At 41.3% G+C, this 19,305-nt stretch overlaps 1 protein-coding gene across 4 annotated transcripts in view; it reads right to left on the bottom strand.

Moving 5' to 3' along the window:
* blmh (bleomycin hydrolase) overlaps nt 1–19,305 on the bottom strand; it is a 103,579-nt gene that overhangs the window by 71,966 nt on the left and 12,308 nt on the right. For all 4 annotated transcript variants that reach the window (XR_009447295.1, XM_059655231.1, XM_059655232.1 and 1 more), the window contains exons 4-6: nt 18,572–18,725; nt 15,601–15,689; nt 11,592–11,684 (exon numbers count right to left, since the gene is read on the bottom strand). Coding sequence is in view for 3 of the 4 variants with exons in the window: in XM_059655231.1 (XP_059511214.1) it covers nt 11,592–11,684; nt 15,601–15,689; nt 18,572–18,725 (336 nt within the window). In the remaining variant the exon portion in view is untranslated. The remainder of the gene's footprint in view (nt 1–11,591; nt 11,685–15,600; nt 15,690–18,571; nt 18,726–19,305) is intronic.

The following is a 19,305-nucleotide window of genomic DNA, read 5'->3' as shown; positions in this document are numbered from 1 at the left end:
CAGAAAAGTATCCATTAAACTTTATTTGGCTTCCTAACACACAGGTAGTTTGTAATCTCATTACTGTGATTGTCCAATATCCTCAACTGCTCCAACATCATCGTGGTAAAGGTGTGCCAGATCAGTGGATGGAATTCTGTACAGTCACACCAATGATTTAGAAAAGGTGGCAGGACGATTACATTACATCAGCTACGTTTTGTGTTTTTACTACCATCTGGTTGGTTGATTCATTGCAACCTGCCTACCCCATCACTTGACCAGGAAATATTTCTACGGGTTCCGTTCAAGTAACAGCTTTACTCTAGGAAGTGTATGTAGGCCTTTGATGAGAGTCAAATGCACCATATTCATCCTTAAGATAATTTGGACGCACCTTTAAAAGAAAGCCAGTAAATTAAAATGGCAAGACATCCATTTCATGGATCCATTGTAACTGCGAACATTTCCCACTTACCACAGCAGGGTCAAGTGGCCTTCAGGTGAAAGTGTTGATTGTCGGCTTTATACTGCGGTTCCAACTGTACTAATAACGTAACTGAAACTACACAAACTCATTCTGCCTCGAACTCTGAGGTAAACAGAGAGTCTTTCATCCCATCAGTCCCAGACTGGATTGTAAACCACATCTCTGTGATGAAAGGCCAATGTGTAAACCCACTTTAAGACTATGTACAGAGTACTCCATCCAAAAGAACACTTGGAATGACATAGGTGCCAGTGCTGGAACACAGCAGGAAGATCCGAGAGACCAGAGAAAGCACATAAAGTCCTGATGTTTTATTTTAAATGCCTATGGCAGCTGCAGCACAGCTGTGCTTACCAAGGGCACTATTCAAACACCGACAGAATGCAGGCCATCCACAAAGAAACCACAACCTGCAGTGTTTTATTTTTCCCTTTCAGGTTTAATTTTTCACTCCTAACGACGGAAACATTCCCTTTTGTCACCATGACTTCAAAGCCAAATAAAGAGCAACAGGACATTATCCCTAATTAAATATGCCCATGCCCATCATATGAAATGGTCAATTAACCCCTTGCTATTAGCCCTGACCACCAGAAAATTGTTAACAGCCTGCAGTGCATCGTTGTAATATTTTCCTACTAACAGTCACTTGCTAATTAGCTATGCATGAATTCTACAAAGAAAATAATAAAAAAGTGCAATAGCTTATTGTTTAAATCCATATGTCAGCCTTGGTAGTACTTTTAATACAAAGTGATAAGGTTGTGTATATAAACCTCATTGCAGAGGGTTGATGTAGGCCAGCATTTCAGCACAATGCAGAAGGCACGTTGCAATGTCTTGGCTAAGACACTGAATCATGGCTCAATCCGCCCCTCAGATGATTGCAAAAGATCTTGTAGCCCTATTTGGGGAGAAGTTGGGAGGCTGTCTTGGTGACCTAACCAATACTGAACACTTAACCAAAACCAAAGAAGATTTGTCTTGTCCCTCTCCAATTTGGTATCTTGTTGTGCTCAAACTGCCTGCTACATTTGCTTAATTACACCAGTAACAACCCTTTAATCTACTGAGTGTGTTCTTTGAAGGGCTTGGGACAAAAGCTATGCACAAATGTAAATGACCTTGCACTCACATTGCCTCCAAGATCAGGTCCTATGGCACAGTGTATAGCATCCCATTCTGGACCAGAAGATCCATGTTCTAGTCCCATGCCAGTACCTGATGACCATGGAACATGTGTTTGTAATGTAGCCATAACAGGCTGACCATCAGCCTGCGAATCCTTCCGATTTGCCCAATGGCCGGTGTTAAGAACAAGAGAGATTCCTGATCAGCCTTTCCACAGAAGGGAGTGAAGTACTTTGCATATAGGCATGGATTGATCCAATGGGAGGCCAAACTTTGGAAAGGATGTTCAAGATCACAAATGATAAAGAGCAGTTAAGAAAGGCAATTCAGCTCGCTTAGCCTTTCATGGAGGCCTATAGACCTCCTCGACCCACAAGATGGCACCTTGACTGAGTTAATGACAAAACGAAATTCTACTCCGGGTACAGAATATTGTCAGAATTACAATGATTAAACCTCCCGAGAACTGCTCATGTTGCAATATCTCAGAGCTGAGTTTTTGCAGAATCTCAGAGAAATATCTTGAATCTTCTCTTCATTTCAGAACACACATGCACTTAGAAATCTTGTGAATGTGGCGACTTGGATAATGTAATAGTGAGTCATGCTTTATAATCATAATGTAATCTGCTAATGGGGAGCATTTAAAAGGGTAATTCTGCAACTGAATCAGCTGCCTGACATAAGGTTGCTGCAGGCCCTACCTGGTAAAGCCCATTTTTAGAAGTCTGTCTTTTGTTTTTAATTTGCTCATGGGATGTGGGTGTCATTGCCTAGCCCACCATTTATTGTTCATCTCTAATTGCCCTGAAGAAAGTGGCCGTGAGCTGGCTTCTTGAGCCACCACAGACCTTTGGGAGTAAGGACACTCACAATGCTGTTGAGGAGTCCCAGGATTTTGACACGGTGAGAGTGTGAAGAAATGGTGGAGTCAGGATGGGCTGGGGCTTGGGAAAAAAAATGAAGGTGGTGGCATTCCCATGTATCTGCTGCCCTTGTCATTCCACTTGGAGGTCATATGCTCAAAGGGTATTGCCTGAGGAACCATGGTGAGTAACTGCAGTTCATTTTGGAGATGGTGCACACTGTTGCCACTATGTGTGGGTGGTGGAGTGAGTGGACATTGAAGGTACTGGATAGAGTGCATTATCCTGGATGCTGACAAGCTCTTCAAGTGGACAGTATTCCACCACATTTCTGACTTCTGCCTTGCAGATGATGGTGGGCAGACGTTGGGGTGACAGGAGGCAGGCTGCTCACCCAAGAATCCATAGTAATCTCTTGTATATACAGTATCATCAACAGGCAGTCAAAAACTGTTTTCAAATATAGATAGTGGATTTTTAAGTGGGAATAATATCAAATTTAATATAATCCAGCGCAATCCTTTCACAGTCCCAAAAACATCACAAAGCTTTTCATAATGAATTAACTACTTTTAAAGTGTCATCACTAAAGGAAAATTAGGACAGTAGGAAACGTGCAGACAAATTCCTGTCCAGGGGCTGAGCTCAGTGTTGAAGACTAGTATTCCCTCACTCACCTTTTACAATCAACTTAAAGTAATTTCCAATTGCTGTCATGCGTCAGCTAAGTATCCTGGTTGAAATACCCAAGGACTGCAAGTATAAGATGTCACTACTCCAAGCCAGTATTCCATTTTCACAAAAGATGTTGCACCACTACACCTCTAAATTGCTAAAGTCAATTTTGAAAGATCAGAGATAATGGGAACTGCAGATGCTGGAGAATCCGGAGATAACAAAGTGTGGAGCTGGGTGAACACAGCAGGCCAAGCAGCATCAGAGGAGCACAAAAGCTGACCCTTCGGGTCTAGACACTTCATCAGAAAAGCTTTTCTGATGAAGGGTCTAGGCCCGAAACGTCAGCTTTTGTGCTCCTAAAGATGCTGCTTGGCCTGCTGTGTTCATCCAGCTCCACAGTTTGTAATCTTGAAAGATTTTGTTTTTATATTGTTTTGGGGAAGCTGGGGGGCATAGTATTGTTAAATGCAGGAATCTTTCAGGAGTCTGTCATTCTAGCAAAGAACGCATAAATTGGAGATTAAATTAGTTATATGTTACGAGAGACTCTCATTCAAACTTCTGTCAGAGTTGTTGGAAAAGTAGGTTCTAAAAGCACTGCATACATCAGAAATTATTATTTGTGATGTGTTTTGTAGTAATGTGATTTTATTGCTATATTTGTAAATCATCTAAATAAATTCTGCCAATTGATTCTGGCCCAAGATAAAAATTGTGAGGCTGGATGAACACAGCAGGCCAAGCAGCATCTCAGGAGCACAAAAGCTGACGTTTCGGGCCTAGACCCTTCATCAGAGAGGGGGATGGGGTGAGGGTTCTGGAATAAATAGGGAGAGAGGGGGAGGCGGACCGAAGATGCAGAGAAAAGAAGATAGGTGGGGAGGTAGGGAGGTGACAGGTCAGTCCAGGGAAGACGGACAGGTCAAGGAGGTGGGATGAGTTTACAGGTGAGTATAGGTGGGGAGGTAGGGAGGGGATAGGTCAGTCCAGGGTAGACGGACAGGTCAAGGAGGTGGGATGAGTTTAGAGGAGCATAGGTGAGGAGGTACTGCTCGACCATGTCCTGAAGCCACCTATCTTCTTTTCTCTCCATCTCCGGTCTGCGTCCCCCTCTCTCCCTATTTATTCCAGAACCCTCACCCCATTCCCCTCTCTGATGAAGGGTCTAGGCCCGAAATGTCAGCTTTTGTGCTCCTGAGATGCTGCTGGGCCTGCTGTGTTCATCCAGCCTGACATTTTATTATCTTGGATTCTCCAGCATCTGCAGTTCCCATTATCACAGATTCTGGCCCAAAGTGGCTAAGCATAGGTGGAAGGTTTTTCATGTTAAATTCATGTAGGCAATTTAAAGTAATCAGAGTTACATGCTACTGGATTGACCTGTAATAAAACTAAAATCTCTGACCTAAGGAGTTAAGAAAATAGTCTTCAAGAAAGGAATGATGCAACAATAGGTGACTTATACCAATGCACAAGGCAGGTGTTATGAAAAGGCAAATTCAGTGGCAGCATCGAACCATACAGAAACCATGTTCAAAGCACTGTGCCCAGAATGTGGTTTAGTTCTTTGAAGGCAACTTTGCTTCAATGCTAAAAAGGCAAGAAAGATTTTTGTATCTCTTTGTAGTAAACCTAAACATCTAAGACTTGGTTTTGCACACGTCTAAGTCCGTTGAGCTGGAAGAATTTACTTTGAGTCTATGACACACAAGTCAGTGTTGTGGAACTTGAAATGCTTTTTGTTATTTCAGGTTAAGAGGGGCAATGGTTTTAACTATTGTTCACAGCAACCATCTTTGCAAGTCTCCCTGAATAAACTAGGCCAATTAGTGTCAAATTATGGGTGAGTTTGTGATGCACTGGCCACTCAAACTTCCTTGCCCTTCTGCTGAAAGGGCTTTAAGAGCTATTATGTAAAAGTAATTTTTCATTCCAGCTGCCTGAAGTGCATCCCAAGTCAAAAGTTACAGTTTCATTCTAATCAGTCTGTCCTCACATGGCATCTTAAATTGTACTATGAAGTGTTCCATCATTAAAGGGAATGGTTTCCTCTATACGAGGAATTAGTTCATATATGTGCGGGGAATTCGAGGACTAACTAGCTGCCAAGTCCAATGGGTCTGCACCAGTTCCAGCTCCATTTCACTATGTGGTTTGTGCAGCAGAAAAAGACAAAGCACAAACTGAGCACAATCTGTCTTTTAACTTTAAGTATATAGCATATTACATAGGTTTTGCTGGACTACATCAGTCTTCCATAAGTAGAATGCACACAGGCTCCAGTATTGTACCTCTGGATGAGATCTAAACTCCCCAAAAGTGAAAACGCCCATGAAATGGACTTTTTAAAAGAACAAGTGAAATAACAGGCAGTGGTTCACTGGCACCAGCATTTGTAGCTCAGTGTGGGAGTTAGAAGGAGAGAAAACAACAAATAAAATCTACGTGGTGTGTTCCAATGAGATACACATTCTATTCAGCGAAAATAAAATGGACTGAAAATCTAATTTGTTGCAGTCATACTGCATGAAATATTCAATCTCTGCTACACACAGTAGGCCACGAACTGTACAAGGTGTACAGCTGGTGAACACTGCAGGCCAAGCAGTATTAAAGGAGCAGGAAGGCTGACATTTCGAGCCTAGACCCTTCTATGATCTTATGAACTGTACAGCTGCATTAACAAGTGTGCATAATATTAGTCTGAAATCATAATACAAAACCAAAAGGACTGCGGATGCTGCAAATCAGGAACAAAAACAAAGTTGCTGGAAAAGCTCAGAAGGTCTGCAGCGTCTGTGAAGGAGAAAACAGAGTTAACGTTTTGGGTCTGGTGACCATTCCTCAGAACTGATGGTGGCTAGGAAAACATCAATTTATATGCAGAAAATCGGGAGGTGAGTGGGGTAGGGAGTAAACGATACGCTAGAGTCCAAAGAGAGAGAAAGACAGTTGGACAGACAAAGGAGTTGCTAACGATCAGACTGGGAGGGTGAATAGTTGTTAATGGAGACGGTTAGTAACTAACAACAGTGGGTGAGTAATGGCAGGCTATGTGGTAACAAGCCTGGTGTGTGGGGTGGGGAGCTGGGACATGGGGGAGTTTAGGCCCTAAAATTATTGAACTCAATGTTGAGTCTGGGAGAGCCGTAGGGTCCCCAAGCAGAACATGAGGTGTTCTTCTTCCAGCTTGCGTTGGGCTTCACTGGAACACTGTAGCAAGCCAGAGACAGAGACGATGGTCAGGGAGCAAGGTGCTACATTGAAGTGGCAGGCAACAGGTAGTTCAAGGACTTTTCTGCGAGCAGAACATAGACGTACACACACCAGGCCTTGTTACCACATAGCCTGCCACTACACACCCCCTGTTGTTATTCACTAACAGTCCCCATTAACAACTATTCAACCTCCCAGCCTGATCGTTAGCAACTCCTTTGTCTGTCCAACTGTCTTTCTCTCTTTGGGCTCTGTCCTATTGTTTACTTCCTACCACACCCACCTCCCTATTTTCTGCACATAAACTGACGTTTTCCCAGCCACCATCAGTTCTGAAGGATCATAGAACATAGAACATTACAGCACAGTACAGGCCCTTCGGCCCTCGATGTTGTGCCGACCTGTCATACTGATCTCAAGCCCATCTAACCTACACTATTCCATGTACATCCATATGCTTATCCAATGACGACTTAAATGTACCTAAAGTAGGCGAATCTACTACTGTTGCAGGCAAAGCGTTCCATTCCCTTACTACTCTCCGAGTAAAGAAACTACCTCTGACATCTGTCCTATATCTTTCACCCCTCAATTTAAAGCTTTGCCCCCTCATGCTCGCTGTCACCATCCAAGGAAAAAGGCTCTCCCTATCCACCCTATCTAACCCTCTGACTATTTTATATGTCTCAATTAAGTCACCTCTCAACCTTCTTCTCTCTAATGAAAACAGCCTCAAGTCCCTCAGCCTTTCCTCGTAAGACCTTCCCTCCATAACAGGCAACATCCTAGTAAATCTCCTCTGTACCCTTTCCAAAGTTTCCACATCCTTCTTATAATGCGGTGACCGGAACTGTACACAATACTCCAAGTGGGGCCGCACCAGAGTTTTGTACAGCTTCACCATAACCTCTTGGTTCCGGAACTCGATCCCTCTATTAATAAAAGCTAAAACACTGTATGCCTTCTTAACAGCCCTGTCAACCTGGGTGGCAACTTTCAAGGATCTGTGTACATGGACAACGAGATCTCTCTGCTCATCTACACTACCAAGAATCTTACCATTAGCCCAGTACTTTGCCTTCCGGTTACTCCGACCAAAGTGCATCATCTCACACTTGTCTGCATTAAACTCCATTTGCCACCTCTCAGACCAAGTCTGCAGCTTATCTATGTCCCTCTGCAACCTACAACATCCTTCGTCACTATCCACAACTCCACCGACCTTAGTGTTGTCTGCAAATTTACTAACCCATCCAGGTCATTTATAAAAATGACAATCAGCAGTGGACCCAACACTGACACTTGCGGTACACCACTAGTAACTGCTCTCCAGGATGAACATTTCCCATCAACTACCACCTTCTTTCAGCAAGCCAATTTCCAATCCAAACTGCTATATCTCCCACAATTCCATTCCTCTGCATTTTGTACAATAGCCTACTGTAGCGAACCTTATCGAACACCTTGCTGAAATCCATATACACCACATCAACCGGTTTACTCTCATCTACCTGTTTAGTCACCTTCTCAAAGAACTCAATAAGATTTGTGAGGCACAACCTTCCCTTCACAAAACCGTGCTGACTATCCCTAATCAATTTATTCTTTCTAGATGATTATAAATCCTATCCCTTATAACCTTTTCCAACACTTTACCAACAACTGAGGTAAGGCTCACTGGTCTATAATTACCAGGGTTGTCTCTACTCCCCCTCTTGAACAGGGGAACCACATTTGCTATCCTCCAGTCATCTGGCACTATTCCTGTAGACAATGACGAGTTAAAGATCAATGCCAAAGGCTCGGCAATCTCCTCCCTGGCTTCCCAGAGGATCCTAGGATAAATCCCATCCGGCCCAGGGGACTTATCTATCTTCACCCTCTGTAGGATTTCTAATACCTCTTCCTTGTGAGCCTCAATCCCACCTAGTCTAGTAGCCTGTATCTCAGGATTCTCCTCGACAACATTGTTGTTTTCTAGAGTGAATACTGTTGAAAAATATTCATTTAGTGCTTCCCCTATCTCATCTGACTCCACACACAACTTCGCACTACTATCCTTGATTGGGCCTAATCTTACTTTTGTCATTCTTTTATTCCTTAAATACCTATAGAAAGCCTTAGGGTTTACCCTGATCCTATCCGCCAATAACTTCTCATGTCTCCTCCTGGCTCTTCTGAGCTCTCTCTTTAGGTCTTTCCGGGCTACCTTGTAGCCCTCAAGCACCCTAACTGAGCCTTCACATCTCATCCTAATATAAGCCTTCTTCTTCCTCTTGACCAGGGATTCCACCTCCTTCGTAAACCATGGCTCCCACACTCTACAGCGTCCTCCCTGCCTGACAGGTACATACTTATCTAGGACACACAGGAGCTTTTCCTTGAATAAGCTCCACATTTCTAATGTGCAGTTTCCTTCCCCTTTCTATGCTCCCTATGATCACTGGAACTTTAACTCTGTTTTCTCCTTCACAGGTGCTGCGGACCTACTGAGCCTTTCCAGCACCTTTGTTTTTGTTCTTAGTTTGAAGTTGCGTCCTTCATAGTTTTATCTCTACCGCACGAAGCACAATATTCTTTTTCCACTCACCATGTTGGACCTTCTTAGCTTAGTTAAGTACAGAAGATATACTACATAATACCAAAACCGCTGGGGCAGCTCACAAAAGATAATGGTTATATGAGCCAAGATGTAGTTATAGGAACAAGTGGACCCCTCGAGCTTGCTCTACCATTCATTCAAATGGCTCATTTGTACTATAATGCAATTTGCCTAAACTTTAGCTCCAATATTCTGTAAATGTGGGAAGAGGATTTAATCATTACAGAATATTACTCTATCCCTCTCATTTAGCATTTTGATTTCCATACGATATGTTGACAGGACAATGATGACATTGATTATCTCACTGTGCCACCTACTGGTCCATTCTGCAAGCTACTGCAAATAAAGAAATTCACATCGTTGTGTTCACTGATAAATAGGAGAAATAACTGCTGAAAAGATCTGACCTGAATTTATCCCGATACTTCCAGTCTATTCAAATGTATCATCACATTGTCTTCATGTTCTTGGCCGGTTGTTGTGTTCCAAATACATATCCAGTATGGTAACAGTCCTCAATCTCTGTAAAACTACCAGTCTGTATTAAGGGACTTCCCACATGGATGCATCTTACACACCTTCCCCCAGAAGAAAAAAAAACTTATTTAAAATTACCAAAGTATAACTGGGCAGCAAAAAGCTATCAGCCTCATCTGAAAAAAACAGTGGCTAAATCTGTCAACAAACATTGGCAAAATTAGTCTCCTTGGAGCCGACGAACTCTACACCCTTAAAGAAGCAGCTCTACAATTCAAGGCCAATGCTTGACGCTGCAGGAGATTTATGAATGTTGCAATTTAGTTGTGTCAGGAAATAAAAACTCCCACACAGTCTGTCACCTGAATTCGACAAGAAAATGATCAAATTCCACCATTTTATCAGCCAACATTAACTACATATGCAGCATTGGCCTACCTCAAAAATTGGATAAAATATTAATGAGCTTCAGCTTGCAGGAAACAAGGCTGTACCAGGGTTGGTGAGAAAGCCATCCTTATTGAGATGACTACCTGCGAGAAGCCACAGCACACACAGGTGTTCCATATTATATGGAAAATGGCACAAAATTAAAGTTGATGTTGATATCCAAGTGCAAAACATCTCCAAAGAGAAATTGTAGAAAGGGCTGGTCATCCTTGCACACAAGAGAGAGGGCAGCACAGTAGCTCCGAGGGTAGCACAGTGGCTCAGCGGTTAGTACTACTGCCTCACTGCTTCACCTCGGGCAACTGTGGAGCTTGCAGCTTCTCCCAGTGTCTGCTCGGATTTCCACCAGGTGCTCTAGTTTCCTCCCACGATCCAAACATGCAGATTAGGTGGATTGGCCGTGCTAAATTGCCCATACTGTGTATAGATGTGCAGTCTGGGTGGATTAGCCATGGGAAATATGGAGCCATGGGGGTAGGGTAGCTTTTGTTTTATTCCATTGTGATGCTCAATTTTGGGCCAACATCAAGTATACGTATCAATCCCACAAAACAAAGCATTACCAGTGTTAAGTCATGCATGGATTTATGCAATAACACCTGATAATTCATCAATACACTGCCTAATATTGTGCTGATTAAATACACAATTCATCAGGTACAGGGACAGGAGATGGGCAGGCCACAGAATTAGACAAACCACAATATTTACATTCAATTTACATATGTTATAGGAAAGATGTGGAGGCTTTGGAGAGTGTGCAAAGGAGGTTTACCAGGATGCTGCCTGGACTGGAGGGCTTGTCTTACGAGGAGAGGTTGACTGAGCTCAGACTTTTCTCTCTGGAGAGAAGGAGGAAGAGAGGTGACCTGATCGAGGTGTACAAGGTAATGAGAGGCTTGGATAGAGTCGATAGCCAGAGACTTTTCCCTAGGGCAGGATTGACTGCCATGAGGGGTCATAGTTTTAAGGTGTTAGGAGGAAGGTATAGAGGAGACGTCAGAGGGAGGTTCTTCACCCAGAGAGTTGTGAGCGCATGGAATAGTTTGCCAGTGGTAGTCGTGGAAGCGGAGTCATTAATGACATTTAAGCAACTGCTGGACATGCACATGGACAGCAGTGAATTGAGGGGAATGTAGGTTAGTTTATTTCAGTTTTTGGATTAGGATTAATCCACAGCACAACATCGTGGGCCGAAGGGCCTGTACTGTGCTGTACTTTTCTATGTTCTATGTTCTATATACACGTATCTTGAATGGTGGCCTATCCAAACAAACTACGATATCACTTTGCAAAGTGGGTGGGCTTTGTCACCACTAGCAAGTAAGTGGCTCTTTCTCAACATTGAGCTCTGCATTAGAAAGCAATGGATTGCAGCAGCAGCAGTTTTGGAACACCACGGTGGATAACAGCAGCAGAAGACCACTTCTTAAAAACATAATACTCACGGATTAATATGTTAAATATAGTTGCCCATCACCAATTTCCCTCATATCGGTGGTGAACTAGCTTTTTGAAGCACTAGAGACCACACAGCAATGAATACAGTGAATGCTACCTAATGTTGCTTGTAGCAGGTCAGGTCTAACGCAACAATGTCACATTGATTTCTTCCAACATTTTCCCTAAATTTGCTTTGAAGTCACAACATTTGAAATAAATGAATGGAAATTCAAAGTATTTATCAAGAGAAGCTCACCTCTTCAATCATATTGTCCTTTTCAACCGAGAGCTCCTCATTAGATGATCCATTTTTCACCATTTTTCGTAGATGGTAACAGTACTCCCGTAGCTGACCACCGGAAAAGGAAATGAAACAGCGCAATTTAAAGGAAGTAATGCCAAAGTGGAGAGCAGAACCTACAAAAATAATCATCTCAGGATTACCATCTGAGCCTAGAAGCTGGCACAGGGTAAATAAAGTCTGAGGGTTAAATGTGCGGCATGAATGGTTTTCAGTACATGAGTCACTGGCCCCAGTACCGGGGAGAAGGCAGCTGCTCCAGGGTATGAGCTTCACTTGAACCATGTTGGGGCTGACATCCTGGGAAAAAAAAATGTCAAAATAACCAACATTGCAGCAAGGGTCTTCAGCTGTAATGGAGGGCAAGAGGTCTGGAGAGGGAGTGCTGAGGCTTAAAAAGCGAGAGGATATTGAGGCGTTTCAGGGCAGCTTTTTAAGTTGTGACACCTAGAGCGTGACCAGAAAGGATAGAGTATACAAAACGAGAAAAAGCAGCAAACAGTTTCAAATGGATAAAATGGTGAAGGGCAAATTAATGGGACTTTAATGAAATGCAATTGATATTCAAAATAAAATAAACTGGTTAATGGCACAAATTGGGATTAATGGTTTGATCTTATAATCTTTATTGAGGTCTGGTTAGAAGAAAATTAGGGGTAAGGACAGGCAAGAAAGAAACAGTGGTGGGGTCATTTTTTTCGTACGAGATAGAAGAATAGCAAGAAATTATCTTAGACCAAAAGATATAGAGTCCATATGGATTGAGGGACAAAATAACAAGGGGAAGTAGACACTTGCGACAGTATTCTATAGGCCCCTTAACAGCAGTTGCACTGGAAGAGTGAGAATAGGAGGGCATGTTAAACAGGCAGTAAATTAATCGGGGTGATATTAATTTTCCTGAAGATTTAGAATATCAAATTAGAAAAAGGTAGCTATGAGGAAGAATTTATTGACTGTACCATGGCCAGTTTCCTGGAACAATATGCTGTGAATCCAGACAGGGATCATATTAATTTCTATCTAGTAATGTGTGATGACGCACGTTCAATGCATGATCCCCCAGTAAAAGGTTCCCTAGGTAAGTGACCAGAACATGGTAGAATTTAGCATTCAGTTGAATAGTGAGGAACTTTGGTTGGAAACAACTGTGCTAAACTTAAATAAGGGTAATTACAAAGGAATCAGGGCAGAGTTGGCTGGAATGGAGTGGGAAAGGGGTTTAGCAAACGGATGATGAGCAACTGCAGGCATTGTAGAAAATAGTTCATGACGCACAGCAAAGATAAATCCCAGTAAGGAAGAAGGATTTTAGGTGGAGGATAAACCGGCCATGGTTAAATAAGGAAGTAAAGGATAGCATGAAATTTAAAGAACAAACAAACCAGGTGGCAAAGATTAGGGGTAGACCAAAGGATTAGGAACAGTTTTAAAGGCCAACAAAAATGACAAAAAAAATTTAAAAAGGGGAAAAAAATAAGGGTAATCCGGCAAGTAATATAAAAACAGATAGTATGAGTTTCTTTGAATATATAAAAAGAGAGAAGCTAAAGTGAACATAGGCCCCGGCATGAGAAAGACATTGGTGAAATGACAATAGGGAACCAGCTGAATAAATACTTTGCATCAGTCTTCACAGTCGGGACACTAACAGCGTTTCAAAATTACTAAATATTCAAGGGTTAAATATTGTAGCGTGGATGGCGAAGAAATAAGGAAAAGGGTTCTAGGAAAATTATTGGGGTTAAAAGGCTGATAACGTATCAGATTTGATGGGTTCTATCCTAAGATGTTATAAATTTATGTTTTTTAATCAACTGTCATTTATAAGTGACTATGTTAAGTTGCAATTTTTTGTGCTATTTCTTTCCAGTTACAACATTTAGAAGATATTTGGATAAATACATGAATAGGAAAGGTTTGTTGGGATATGGGCCATACACAGCCAGGTTTGGTCAGCATGGGCTATTTCCACAAAAGGGTCTGTATGACTATGATTCAATGACTCTAAGTAGCTACAGAGATAGCAGATGAACTGGTACTAATCTTCCAACAATCCTGGGAAAGTTGTGATAATTGGAAAACTGCCAATGTTATTCAAAAAAAACGGAGAGGGACAAAAAGTGGGCCAGTTAGCTTAACAGCTGTCATTGGGAAATTGCTAGAACCTATCATAAAAAGAAGTAAATGCACAGCATCGAGAAATACATAAAACAGAGTCAATGTGGCTTCTTCATGAAGGGGAAATCAAGCATGACAAATTTATTATAATGTTTTGGGGAAGGGATATCAGGATAGCTAAATGAGAACCAATAGTTGCAATACATATTGATTTCCAAAAGTGTTTGATAAGGTATCGCACGCAAGGTTATTTAATTAGATGGTGTTGGGGGCTGTATACTCAGCATAGAGAAGTGGCTAAGTAACAGAAGAAGACACAGACTTGAAATAAGGGGTATATTTTCAGGACAGCAACCTGTAACTCAAACCAGTGCCGGGGCCACAACTGTTTACAGTGACTTGGATGGCAGATGTGAATGTGCATGACAAAGATTAGGTGAGAAGGCAAGTAGTGAGTATGACACAAAGAGTCGATGTGAGATTACGTGAGTGGGAAAAATCTGGCATTTGGAATATATTGTGGGAAAAACCGTGAGGTTATGCACTTTGGTAAAAGAACAGACGAGCTGAATATTATTGAAATGGAGAAAGAACCCAGAAAGCTGCAGTACAGAGGGATTTGGGAGTCCTTGTATGCTAGCTATTTGTGACTTACGCACAAGTCCAGCAGGTAGTAGGGAAGCTCATGTAGTTTCAAAGAAATGAAGAATGAAAATATGGAAATCTCGCTAAAACTATACCAGGCACTAGTTAGACCTCAGCTGGAATACTATGATTAGTTTAGGTCTCCTTATCGAAGCAGAGATTTACTGACCTTGAAAGCAGTCCAGAGACTATTCACAAGGGTGATTTTGTTTATGGAGGAATTTTCTTCGGAGGACAGATTGAGTAGATTGGGCTTGTATTCCGAGTTTAGAAGAAGGAGAGGCAACTTTATTGAAACACAAAGATTATCAGGAGACTTAACAGACAGATGCAGAGAGGTGGTTTCCCTTTGAGGGAGAGTCTGAAAGCAGAGGGCAAAATTTCAGAGTAAAGGGTCAGCCATTTAGGAGCAAGATGATGACGAATTTCTTCTGAGGATTGACAGTCTGTAAGATTCTTCACCGTAGGGGGTTGGCAAGGCATTTTCAAGCCTGCAACTGACAGATTTTTAAGCAGTAAAGGAAATCAAAGGATATGGGGGAAAAGCAGGAAACTGGAGTTGAAGGTTATCAGACCAGCCATAATCTGATTGAATGAGGGAACAGGCTCGATGGGCAGATGTTTTGGTTTCACATCTCAGCTATCCTAAAGTCCCACACTGGAATACTGATTTGGATTTATTGTGCTCAAGACCTGGAGTGGGCGTTGAATCTGGAGCCTATTGATTCTTAGGCAAAAATAGTACCATTTGTGTCAAGATTGAGAAACTAGTCAATTAAGCAAGATTCAGATTTGATCTCTGCATTTCTTCTGATGTCCATTTAAGAACATGATGAATATAATTGGCCATTCAGCCCCTCTAATGTCTCCTCTTCCAATGCCTTCCAACCCTCTTTTCCAATTTGGTCATACTAAATTAGTCATCAATTTTCTGTAGTTTGTTCTTCACTCTCCACTCTAACTCTAACTAGCCCATCCTCTGAATACCTTCACTGTTCAGGCCAAGACTTTCTGCAACATGACAGATTTATGTTTTATGTTCACTAATGGAAAACTTCACCTGTTCTGACAGTTTTTTGCTCACAGTCTCGGGCATTTGTACGACTCCCCAGGATTTCTGTTTGGAATGCAATTTGTGAAAAAAGTGCATGAAAACCAATCTAACTGTATTTCAACAGTCATTTTAATTTATTCATACCTTGTGATTCAGAACATCATTCATGGCCTTGCTGGCTTCTGAACTATAGGATTCAGGAAAACACTTCTTAGGCATAACTCCATGTTTTTCTACAAAGTAGAGAAAAGTTTTTTTTAAAAAATCTGGAAATCTGTTCGTTTCAAAATAAGAAGCTTCCTTCTATTAGTTTTGCTTGCTCTTTCACTCCACGAAGTTCAAATCGTGCTCACAAGTCCTTTCTCTTGCATTGTTTTAGCTCTTTTAATTGTTTTCTTAAGTTCCCTCCTGCACTTCTTGTATTCGTCAAGGGCTGCAGCTGAACTACTCCCTTTGGTCTTGCTAAAAGCCCTACTCCTCTTCATCATCCATTCCTGAATTGTCCTAGACATCCAGGGTTTTCTAGATTTTCCTCTAAAGGGGTAAATGTTGGACCTGTAATCTCCCCAGGTCTTTGTTGAATGTCATTCCACTGCTCTGTGGCAGACTTACCTGCAAGGAGCTGTTCCCAGTCTAATGTGGCCAGGTCCTGTTTTATTTTAATAAAATCTGTCTTCCCCAAATCCAAAGCCATCTTTTGCAGGCCATCCTTTTCCTTGTCCAGAACAAATTTTAACCATACCACGCTGTGGTCACCATCACTAAAATGTTTCCCCACTACTACACTGAGCATTTGTCCAGCTTCTTTGCCCAGAAGCAGGTCCAGCACTGTGCTGTCCATTGTTGGGCTGTCTATGTATTGATACACAAAACTCCCCTGGGTACATTAAGAAATCTGGCCCCTCTAAACCCTTTACTTTATGACAATCCCAATTTATGGTGGGGAAGTTGAAGTCCCCTAGTATAATTACTCAATTGTTCCTCTTACACACTTATCAACTGTCTATATATTTGCTTCTCTATTTCCCACTGACTCTTTGGGCAGTCTATAATACTTTCCCAGTTAAGTAGCTGCCTGTTCAACATTCCTAATTGCTACCCACTAAACCTCTCCTTATTACAGTAATTGACAACTTAATTAATAAAGCTACACCCTCCTCAGTCTCACCTAAAGATTCTGTAGACTCTTAATTCCAGATTTTTATTGAAATCATACTCTATCATCTGTCATGGTGCAATTCAAACCCTAGTCCCCAGAACATGACGTGGATATCCAGATTAGTGGTTCAGCATTAACACCACGAGACTATCACCTCCCCACTTTCTGATTCAGACCATCAGCAGCTAAAACCACATTACAGGAGTGTTCACCTCTGGTCAGTAAGAACTAAGGTGAGTTTGCTCAAATGGGTTTAAAATAGAACCTCCAAGGTGAGCAGAGAGACAACTTTAATTCTGCAGGTCCAGGTTCCATCCTGACACATATCCGGAACAAAAGTATAGTCTTTTAACTGACTGTTTCCCAGACTTACATTATTCTGAAGATTGCATGGTCTATTACTGCAATCTTGACATTTCTGAATACATAAAAGCCAAAAGAACTGTGGATGCTGTAAATCAGGAGCAAAAACAGAAGTTGCTGGAAAATCTCAGCAGGTCTGGCAGCATTTGTGAAGAAAACGTTAACTCTGATTTTTTTTCTTCACAGATACAACCAGACCCGCTGAGCTTTTTCAGCAACTTTTGTTTTTATTTCTGAATACATGACCTTGTGATATTCTATCCTGTAGCCGTCCTGACAAACCTCATCTTTGTACCAGCTGTACAGCAGATATAACAGGGGACATCTTGCGATGTCAGCACTCTTGCCTTCTATAGATCCAAGACAATATGTAACAGAGATCAAATATATCAGGTTTTGGCAAAAAAGACAGGAAGTGAAACCATAAAAATGCGTCAGAATATACTGCTGCCTTCTCCAGTCTCGATGTGTAAATGCAATGTGTAATTTTCTAACTAAGTAAACACTGGGCTAATGGCCTTCAACATTATTTATATGCAAATGCCACAGCAACTTTGGATGAGGAACAGATGCACAAATCAGCATGGAATCTAAAAGTTGTTGCAGCTGAGCCACACCACTGTTGACAAGATACTATTTGTGCAGAAATATCTGGTTCACACTGAAATGCACTGAATGTCCTCAGGTGCAGTTGATATAGACTAAACTTGCCACAGAAAACCAAGTCTTGTCATTGTTAACAATTTGCTAAATATTAACAACAGCCCGTGAATTTTCAATGTCACGGATGTTGATCTTTACAAACGTAGAGTCCCATTGTTGAAGATCTTAAAAAAAAGGCAAAAGAATTTATTTTCCTTTTTCAATAAATTCAATTATTCTTTCACTTTTATAAATGCTCCAATGAAAGATCACAAACCTGAAATATTAATTCTGTATGATTTGCTGACATTTCCAGCATTTTCTGCTTTTATTTCAGGTTTTCAGTCTTTACAATATTTTGCTCCTAGGCTCTCATTGCTTATGCAGATAATTTGACAATGTATATCTCCTTAAAAAAATTAGACTGAAACAATCAGATGCCTGTTGACTCAGATCCGAGACATTCCTTGCTATGTCAATGACAGCTCCCATGTTCAGCAACTAATAGGGACATCGGTTGGGCACTTTTCCCCTTTAGCCATTCAACGTTAATCTAGGGCCCAACTTCATATGTGTTCCATGACCCTACACACACTTGGCTAGCAAAAATCTATCATTCACATCTCAGAAACCGATCTAGCATGAGTTGATGGTTGCAGAAGAAAATTTCAAATTTTTATTACCACTTATGTGTGGAAGCATTTTCTAATTTGACTCTGGATAGGTCCGGTTCTAGTTTGCAGTCTATGTCCCTGGTCCTAGAATTCAGAACTAGCTGCTCTCTACTAACCCTACCTGTTCCCCTTAATAATATGCAATTATAGATCTTACTGCAGTTAAACAAGCAAGTCCAAAGTGCAAGTCATTTGTTGCTGAGGAGAAGTGGATTCTGTCACATTACCAGATAATTACTTCAGTTTTAAAAACAAGAAAAAAGAAAATGGGCCTTACCGACGAGGTTAACAAGCATATCCCACTGGCCTCCATCATTTGCAGGATTTGTAAGCAAAAATTGCAAAAGTCTACCATCGAAAGGTTCTTCCTTCTCACCAGTCCTCTGAGCAATCTCAATGAATGCATTCAAGAAGTAAAAGCAACGCTCAATCTGTGGAAAAGGAGATATTTACTTACGTTCAAAAGTGCTGCAACGTCTCGACATTGCTGGGTTCTATAATGATCAAGAACACATTTGCACACATTTGCCTTTAAATGTAGTTGCTCACTGCACAGTTTTCCATAGGCGAGATAATACCAGATCAGAATGTGGTAGGCAACGTGTTGAAGCTTCTACCATCATCATCCATGGTTTGGGGTATGGTATGTGTGCAAAAACACATGTTGCCACACCAGCCTGGACTCCCTACCTCACTCCCATATGAATTCTTGCACAATATTCTCCGAAACATGGAAAAACCAGCAGGAGTTGTACAAAGTACAAATCTATGCAGGAATATAATCCTTGCTCCAAAAAAAATTACAGCAATTATAAATAAACCTACAGAATTTTAGAAGGTGGATGATACTCTAACCCTTAGAGAAACACATGAAAAATACTTAAAATTGAGCACCTGGAATTTTTAGAATCGATTACAAGAATTACAAATTATATGAAGGATTTTGAGTAATATGTACAGCATAAAATCAACCTGAAATTGTCATCTTAGCTTGATATTACTGTAATTTAT

Source organism: Stegostoma tigrinum, chromosome 27 (assembly GCF_030684315.1).
Source record: "Stegostoma tigrinum isolate sSteTig4 chromosome 27, sSteTig4.hap1, whole genome shotgun sequence".
Lineage (NCBI taxonomy): Eukaryota > Metazoa > Chordata > Chondrichthyes > Orectolobiformes > Stegostomatidae > Stegostoma > Stegostoma tigrinum.
The sequence above is the reverse complement of the archived record's forward strand: the minus strand, read 5'-3'. Positions and strand labels throughout refer to the sequence as shown.